This window comes from Lates calcarifer, unplaced genomic scaffold (assembly GCF_001640805.2).
Source record: "Lates calcarifer isolate ASB-BC8 unplaced genomic scaffold, TLL_Latcal_v3 _unitig_4198_quiver_2981, whole genome shotgun sequence".
Classification (NCBI taxonomy): Eukaryota; Metazoa; Chordata; class Actinopteri; family Centropomidae; genus Lates; species Lates calcarifer.
This window is the reverse complement of record NW_026116769.1, coordinates 6670-16089: the sequence shown is the minus strand read 5'-3', so window position 1 is coordinate 16089 and position 9420 is coordinate 6670. Positions and strand designations below refer to the sequence as shown.

Here is a 9420-nt window from a genome sequence, read left to right as displayed (position 1 = left end):
ACTCCTCCAGTTTGACCCCAACATATAGCTGTACAACAGTAATATAATTGCACAAAAGTGCATATAATAATTAGCTTTCTTTCTGAGAGTTAGATTAGAAGATCAATATGGTAAATGGACTTCTACTTATATAGTACTTTTCTAGTCGTATCGACCACTCAAAGCACTTTACACTACGTGTCACATTCACCCATTCACACACACATTCATACAGCACTTGCTGTATTCTACAAAGCACTCTAACACATGCACACCCATTCACACATTGGGGGAAACATGGGGTTCAGTATCTTGCCCAAGAATACTTCGGCACAGACTGGAGAAGCCAGGGATCAAACCGCTAACCCTCTGATTAGTGGGCGACCCCTCTACCTCCTGAGCCACAGCCACCCCAAATATCTCTTCTTTCATGTGTGTCAAGCATGAAACTGGAGCCAGGAGGTGATTAGTTAATCTTAACAATTAGCACAAGGACTTGAAGCAGGGGTAAATAGCTAACCTTGCTCTGACCAAAGTTCAAAAGGATACCCAAGACCACCACCACAAAGTAAATAAATTTCTTTACACTTCCACTGTATTGGGGTGAAATGCCAGAGACTAATATCTCAAAAACTGGGCATCTGCATGGCTAGATAATGCTAGTAGTGAGACTATGTTTTTTATAAATTGGGTGAGCAACCACTCTTTCTCTCATGTGTGGTATGTGCGTCTAAGTGTGTGTTTTTGTGCTAAAACAAACATAGAGATGTCCACCACTGACGCAAGAGGCTGATGATGTCAGAACAGCAACAACAGTTGTAAACACTTGTAAAACTAAACCAATGGCTTTTTTCAAAATGAACAAAATGCAGGAAATATCCTTGAGTGGCAAAAACTGTACATTTTCCCCTACAATGTATGTGTGTGTATGTGAGTGTGTTGAAGAGTCAGCACATATGAGCTGTACAGTACACTGCGTTACATTGGGAAACCTCAGAAATTTCCATCTCAGAGGGGTGGGAACCTTGAAAAGAGAGTGCAGGTTCCCCCTGACTACATGCTGCTTAAGTCCACACTCTCACCACATCTGCCTGTCCTCGCTGTCACACGGCCACGCTCTCCTATACACCGTGAGTACACTGTATTGCTGTAGGTGTAATAATATACAAGTGTACATGCATAGATTTTATTCGTTTTATCTATGTATGTTTATATACATGTGTATTTGTATATTCCATATGCATAAATCTATATACATATCTGCATATGTATGTGTGTATGTTATGATAATGACCACTGCTTTTACGTATTATACAGTATATCATATATGTTTATTTACAATATCTAAATATAATAATATAATTTTGCATAATGTACACTGTTGCCCATAGGGTTGGAATACCTTTTTCAAACACATTACTCTTTTTATTCCTATTTATACACATCAGTAATTATCTTTGACCAGGTGCAATGATTACATACTGAGTCCCAGTTACCAAATTTGCTTTAAAAAGAATCAAGAATATCAAGAATATCGATTTATCAAGAATAAATCACATTGTCACAATCATTTCATGAGAAGAGGTACAAAATATATTATTCCACCTTTATGAGCAACAGTGTATATACATAGACTGACATTTGTATTTATATTTATACTTTTACTGCATTATGTTTTACATCATAATATTGCGACTTGTGAATATTTTTTACACTTCTTATTTTTTTCTGGCTTATAGATAGTGAATTTGAAAAATAATTTAGTCTAATTTCTAAATTTATTCAGCCAATAATCAGTTGACAAAACCACATAATCAATCCATAATTTCTAAATATATACATGTATATATTCATGTATTGTTTGTGTACATATATCTATTTTTATCATAAAAACACAATGTCACATTTACAGTCAATTCAAAAGCAGCCAAAGTACTGCAATGAGGACCACTGAAACTGGTTCATTATCTGTCTCCTATTAGACAGAAACTGAGTCACCCTCCGTCTTACAGTATAATACGTGAATTATATAATTGGCAAACAATAAGAAATTACAGATTGTCAGGCATTTGGTCTTTAAAGATGATTTCAAACAGGATATGTTTTGCTTTAATCGATACTATCCATCTGCAATATATTATCCCAGATAATGTCATGCTTAATGCATTGTCATTCATGCGTATACACCAGTGGCACTCCCACAGATTTTATGAATGGAATTGCCCCTTGATGACATACTGAAACAATTTTTTCGGGGAAAGGATTTGTGTGTGTGTGTGTGTGTGTGTGTGCTCTTGTCCTTCTATAGTTGTGTGGAGAAAGTTTGGTCCTTACAATGAGGCTGTTTGATGGTCAAGACTTCGTTTTAAGGTTGAGGTTAGAATCAGGTTTAAATTTATATATTTATTTGTGATGGTTAATATTAGGATGGGAGGCTAGGGGAGGCATTATGTCAGTGAGTGTCCTCACACCTGTAGAAAGACCAACATGGGCTTGTTTTACTATATTTGTGGGGTCTGAAGGCTGGGAGCTCACTATACCTGTGATGTCTGACAATTAAAATAGCTGTTTGAGTTATAAGTCTTTTAGGGCTCAGTTGTGATAGTTAAGGTTAGGGTAAGGGGCTAGGGAATGCATTATGTCAGTGACAGGGTGTGTGTGTGTGTGTTTGTGTGTGTCTGTTAGAGCTAGAGCTAGTGCCGCCTGCTGTCAGCTGATCCTGTAATCACAGGCAAGGGAACAGAAGCAGAAGTGAAAATCAGCTAGTTTCCATGGAAATTATTTAACTATGCAGCAAAAATTCTCTGAATGAACCCAGGAGTTTATCTTCCTGTCTGACAGAGGCCTAACTAAAACTGAACAGAACAGAATAACATGGAGAAGAGATAACTTTGTATGACTTAATACAATATAAAGTATGTTAAATTAAGTCAATTGCATATGGAACATGGTTAATTACATTAGATTTGATAATGCACATATCTAATGAATATATGAACAAATAAATATTCTATGGCATTAAGTGCCCTCTTCTGTGTGTAAATAAAAATCATCAATCATCAAAAATCACAGGGGACACCTGCTTTCAAAAATTAAAAGACACATGTTTAATACTAACTATTATCATCTACTAATTTATTCATGTTTTCTTGAACCATTAAAGATGTGTACAGTAGAAAAACAGATCTCAATTTTTGATTAGAAAGAATTAATTAGAAACATAAATTAATATTTTTAAAAAATGTTTATTATTATTGTTAGTTATTACATTTTGCTGACCTCTGATATAAATGCCCTTTAGCCATTCAATATGACTCATCTTATGTGTCACTGTTGGTAAATCCCTGTGGTTAAATCTAGCTGCCGAGTGTGGGGGCGGGATGAATGGGAGTGCCAGATGATGACTCCTGTGATGTCACAGGTTTCATCTACAACCTATAAATGAGTTTAAATTAAAGCTAAACGTCAATAAAGCTCAGCATCATTTTGTTATCCTTACTGTGATTCCTCTGGTTTGCCCTTCTCTCATGCCTTCATCTCTACTTCCTAGTATTAAACTCAAGTATTGTTGGTGGATCTTTTATTTCAGATTTGTATGTCCCTACAGACTGCAATTATGGTCCGGTTGGCACTGATATTTGCAGTAGTCATCACTGAATACGTTTATGGAAGACCTCCATTACCTCCTCTGTCTACGAAAGGTGAGCATGCTGTATTTTATGTAGCTGCACATATTGTTAATTATACATAATTAAAAACTTGCTTGAGTCGCCTGTGCTGAAGTGAGGCAAGCTATAGGGAAGCGAGGTTATCATGGAAACAATAGATATAACTGCTATGAAACTGTAAAATCATGGCCATAAAAATTCAGCTCTGGACAATCTTTAATTTCTTGGTATTCATTTAAACAATTTCTGTAGGTGAAAGGGCAAACAACAACAATATGTTGCCATAACCATAATAATTTCCCTGCAGACAGCTGTTACCTGGTGACTCCAGAGGTGCAGATATTCAGAGTGGAGGGCGAAGCTGTAATCCTCTCCTTCTCATTGTTCGAGAGAGAGCTCAAAGTTCGCAACCTTGCCCCACCAACAGCAAGGTACCTCATCACCAAAGACAATGGGACAGAGCATGTGGCCTATGAGGGTGATGGGCGTGTCCAGCAGCGAAACAAACAACTGTGGTTCCTTCCAGCTCAGGCTTCAGACTCAGGGGACTATATCTGCACTTACAGGTAGCCATCAAGACTTAAAGCACTTCTCACACCATTTTCTTTATGCTCTATTGAACATCTTTTGCAAATGGTTTATAGTCTTGCAACCAATCAATAAGCTGGTGGGTTTTCCCAGGAAGGAAATGAACTTTGATGTTCAGACTTTCAAAAGGTTGCCCTTTGTCTTACCTTCCTCTGTAGAGAGTTTAGGTTCAGAGTGGGCAACAAAACAGCATCTCTGAAACTAGCAGAGATTTTATATTTTTGCTCAGAGAGATTTCAGTGAGGCATATTGCATGCCGTTATGCAGATTCAAACTTTGTTGGTGAAAAATTATATCTTTACTTGCTATACTTTCTTGCTACCTGCAATTTAAAATTTCCTTACTTTTCTCTCTAGAAATGGAACCCACTGTGTAACTGGAAGCATCACTCTGTATGTGTACAAGTCTACATCTTTGGACATGGAGAAACTGTCCTATAACATCCCACTTGTAGTGGGAGAGACGCTGAATTTCAAATGTCCATCTCTAGATAACTTCAACAAGACAGACAGACTGATAGAGTGGCACAAGGTGAGAGAAGAAAAATACTTTTTATACTGGATGTTGATCAGCAACAATAGTTCAATGACTAGTTGGGTCAGTTTGCAATCTTTTAAAACTATTTTTCTGCCCTTTAGTCTGTTTCACATTTTAAAATTTGTGATTTCTAAACTTCTAAACTTAAACTTTGTGAGTCCTAAACTTCAGTCAATTGCCAGTGCAAATCAGTTTAGTTCAACCATCATTTATTTTCAAGATTTGAAAAAAATTGAAATTTGAAAAAAAAGGCACTGAAGGCACATTCTTGTACTTGTTTTATAACAATAAGACTTTAATAATAAAAAGACACTATTGTTGAATTACAATTAATCAATGTTACCCAAAAAAAAAGGTGCTTATTAAGGTGTAGATCTTGTCCAGTCAAATTAATGCATTCATGTATCGCACAATCAAAGATTTTTTTCCAGAGGTTTCCACTGTGGTCAATATTTTTAACAGCTATAAAAGAGAATCTGTGTTATAACTTATTATCTCAGCAAGAGGCTTTAGGTGAAAATAATTTGTTATAACTGTTTGAGCTAAAAATTTAAACAGTAAGATATTGTGGTGCATGTCAGTGGACACTATATAGCTCAAGGGAAGAGGAGTCACAGTACATGTAAGGAAGGAGATGAATTCTGTTGTTATTTCTGCTACCTGCCAGTAGAGGTCTACAAAAATCATACATTGGTTAATGGCCCATTAATGTGCACGCTGACCATTATTCAGCTAGATCCGACACCAAACCATTTTAGCTTGAGAGCTTTACTTTACCCATGAGTGATGCAGTATGTGGCTTTCTGACAGGAATCCAGCTCCACAGACAGCATTGCCCCCTTTGGCCAGGACAGTGGCAAACTAATGATCCCTGCTGTGAGGCGATCCCATGCAGGTGTCTACATCTGCCAGCTCACAGTGCTCATCAATCACCAGGAGTACAAAGTCAGCAGAATCCTCCGGCTCCATGTGCAAGGTAGGTGATGTGTGATGTCATAACAGACATAATTTCTTTTATGAATAGCACTGCTGAGGAGAGTTGGGTAAATCAGTATGTTATTTAAAATATTTCTCTTGCAGATTTCATTTAGAAACCTAATTATAAATACTCCTATAAATGAAGATTGGCATTATTTTTCTAATATTTATTATTAATTCCAGGTTTAAAAATACAACCAAGTGTATATTGTGCATGCAGTGCTTGATGAAGCACACTGCTACAGAGTAGGCTGTGCCTTACTTGTTTTGCAGATTAGCGTAAACAACACTTTTGTTTTTGCTCCATTTAATGATAAGAATGCAAAAGGTAATTGCAGATTTTTATTTGATTTGATAAAAAGATCATTCAGATCGAGTTTTAATATCCACAAATTGAGTCAGAATGACAGCAAATGTTTAGAAATAAAATAAAATGAGTGATATGTCACCAAAATTGCTGTAATTATGGGGTCATGAGTTCTAATCATATGTATTAATAGGAAATGCCATTTTACTTCCTCACAACACCATAACTTATTAGCATGCACTGCCCTCTACTGGCCAACTGGGTGTAATTGTTCACATCTGTGTCCTTATGTATTAATTTGTGTCCACTAGGTACAGATCCAGCAATCACTACCACTGTCCCTGATCTCTCTATGACATCTGACCCAGAGCTAGACAACAGCAGTAGCGACAGCACTGCTCACAGTGAGCTTTTCTGAATTATTTATTGTTTCTTTTTTTTTGTGGTTTGTTTGTTTTTTGGTGTGTGTATATGTTCATTCTTTACTTTTCCCTGTGGGCACAAAAATGTAATGCTGTTGCTACCATATTGCTTATATGCTTTTGTTTTTATTCCTAATGTTTGTATCTACTGATTAAATGTTTTTTGTCTTTATGTCTTAGCTCCAATAATTCCACCACCTGTGATTGTTTTGCCACTGAATGGAACCATTTTTGAAAGTCCACATGGTGAGTGATAAAATGGATTTTTGAGTCCTAATATATCAGATTTGCTCATGTGCAAAATGCACTACAGAAACATTATGTAACTAGTTTACCTTAAAACAAGTCACAGTCATTTTGATTGTATACTGACTTAACAGGGACAGGGTGTCATTCCCAGTCCATATCCAAAATGTCTGTTCTTACACCATATAACTTTAGTGAGAGCATACGATCTCCTGTGAGACGTGTAAATGAGTGATTGTCAGCGATTTAATTTGTCTGAATCAGGCCCTCCAAGTAGGAATATTACCAAACTGTAGATCAGTTAAAAAGACTTGGAAGACATTAAAAACCAGCAATCATTTCCATTATCCAGCAAGGAAACCTTGAAAATATCAAGAAATTCTAAACATAGTTTGCAGTGTTTGTAACAGCAACAGTGTTTCCAGTTACAGAAACCAGGGATCATGAGGAATATACACTGTTCAGCCATGTTTCAGTTCTGTGAGTGGGACTACGCAGTCAATACGCTTTATTTTCTGTAAATTGAAACTGCTTAATGACTTGGACTCCAAGTCCAACAGAGATAATTACCACTCCTGGCTGCAGCGGCGGCTGTTGCACAGCACAAGTAACATTTTGTTGCTTTAATGAAGAAACAGACTGTTTAAAGTTCCAGTGTCAATTTACCTCTTTGACTTTGTTTAGGTTCGGGACTGGATTTGTTTTGCAAGGTGCTCACTGAATGTAAAATGGCAGATTCTACTGTGGTCATGTGGCTGGTCAATGGCCAATCAGTGGAGTCATCATACCTCAATGAGTGGGCTCTACAGGGAGGGAGGAGGTAATTGTTTATTTTTTTTGACAGATGTGCAAAGATTTTCCAGATGTGAGTAGGACTACTAATAGGGGACTTATGGTAAATTGGACACAAGTAAGTTGCTTTTTGTGCGTTCCTAGGGTATCGAAGGTGTCTGGAGGCTGCCAGATTGAACTGAGGCTAGTTGTTGTAGAGATGACAGAAGAAAATGTGAAGACAGAGCTGAAGTGTATCACTCAGAACCAAGGAGGAAGACAGGAAGTTGTGGCACAGTTTCAACTAGAGGGTAAGATTGGTAACATGACAATACTGCACACACCAACATGACCATACTGATCATCATGTGACTGGGCAAGAAACTATCCATGATAAACTGAGATGGATGTTTAAAATGAGCAGTTTGGGTAATAATCTTGAGATTTTGCTTCCAAATAAGTTAGGCTAAAATAAATGTTGAAACCCATCTGGAACTACTAGTGGTTTTTACCCATTTTAGAAATGTCACTATATTCTAAGATCTCAGTAAATAACTTAAAGCATGTTATCTTAAATAATAGCCAATCCAAGATCTAATACAGTGGCATTATTTTCCATAGCCCCTACTGAATATCAAAACATTCATTTACCTTTGCCTCTCTTTGCAGACTCCAAATTTACATGGCTGGTGGTAGCTGCAGTGGCCATATCTTGCTTCCTGACAGTGGTTTCCATCTTCCTCTACATTCTCTTCAAACCTAAAAGGAAAAAGAAAATGGATTACATTCTGGCTCGACAGAACAGCACCTTCTAGCTTTCCTTAATGTGTGTTTGCTGTAACATCAAATCAGTCTTTAATGTACTGCAAGCATGTGATGTTGTGCAGTGGCACCACCACATTGTGTTCTTGATCAACTTTCCTTTTACATGGTTTCAATGCTTTTAAATTAGTAGCTGTATTCAACTACAGTGTCATGCTGTTACCCACTGTCCTCCATTTCTTCATCCTCAAATGAGAACTACACAAGGATTTTTCTGTCACTTTTGAGTGATATATTATGTGTGCACATGGAAGTTACATGCATTTATCTAATTTAAGCAGTTTTCTTTGATGCATTTATTTCATTTTGGTGTGACAGAAATATCCTGCTGAAATAACCAAGTCAAATTCAGTGAAGGCTCATATCGAGGCAACACGTGCATACGCATGTACATACATAAAAACATACAATCAGTGCCAACTTTACCAGGCACACCTGTAAAATTTAATGCCAATTTAATTAATTCTACTTTGTATAAATATAATAATGTTTACTTCATTAACTCTGTCACAGAGGTATTATTTTACCATGTACTTATCACTTAGGTTATAGTTTGCAGTGCCAAAACATAAAAAATCCCCCTTACTGTAGTGCAATCTAGTTCAACACCACTGCAAACGGCATACATGTATGTATTTTTAAGAATGTAATAAATGTTCTCAGGGAAGCATCTTGTAAAGTAGAAGCATGTTCAGTCCATTTGCAAAACAGAATGTGTGCACATTTCCATGGCAAATCTGACTTTATTAAAAGAAAGTGGTTTGATGTGTATGTTTAATTGAATGTATGTGTCAATTCAATTCAGTTCAATTTTATCTGTTGCGCCGAATCACAAGAAAATTCTTCTCAAGGCACTTTTCATATAGAGCAGGTCTAGTCCATACTAGAAGATATTGAGTTATTAACATGTAATATGGGATATGAATCCATGCTGATGGAGAGAGAGAGAGAGAGAGAGAGAGAGAGAGAGAGAGAGAGAGAGAAGCTCAGTGCATCATGGGAAATGTCCCGGCAGTCTAGGCCTATTGCAGCATAATTAAGGGATGGTTCAAGCCTGGGCCAACCCTAACTATAAGCTTTATCAAAAAGGTTTTAAGCCTAC

The 9420-nt window shown here is 36.9% G+C and overlaps 1 protein-coding gene across 2 annotated transcripts; it reads left to right on the top strand.

The window, feature by feature from the left end:
• Nucleotides 1-920: 920 nt before the first annotated feature.
• LOC108897018 (interleukin-1 receptor type 2) lies at nucleotides 921-9096 on the top strand. 2 transcript variants are annotated; one of them, XM_018696383.2, is made up of 10 exons: nucleotides 921-1109; nucleotides 3587-3680; nucleotides 3955-4213; nucleotides 4592-4766; nucleotides 5583-5748; nucleotides 6369-6461; nucleotides 6660-6725; nucleotides 7410-7545; nucleotides 7662-7807; nucleotides 8166-9096. In XM_018696383.2, exons 1-10 carry the CDS (start codon nucleotides 936-938, stop codon nucleotides 8309-8311), a joined length of 1455 nt encoding a protein of 484 aa, XP_018551899.2. In that variant the 5' UTR covers nucleotides 921-935; the 3' UTR covers nucleotides 8312-9096. The 2 variants fall into 2 exon arrangements, with proteins under 2 accessions (XP_018551899.2, XP_018551898.2); XM_018696382.2 differs by having other exon boundaries at nucleotides 3569-3680.
• Nucleotides 9097-9420: the final 324 nt, after the last annotated feature.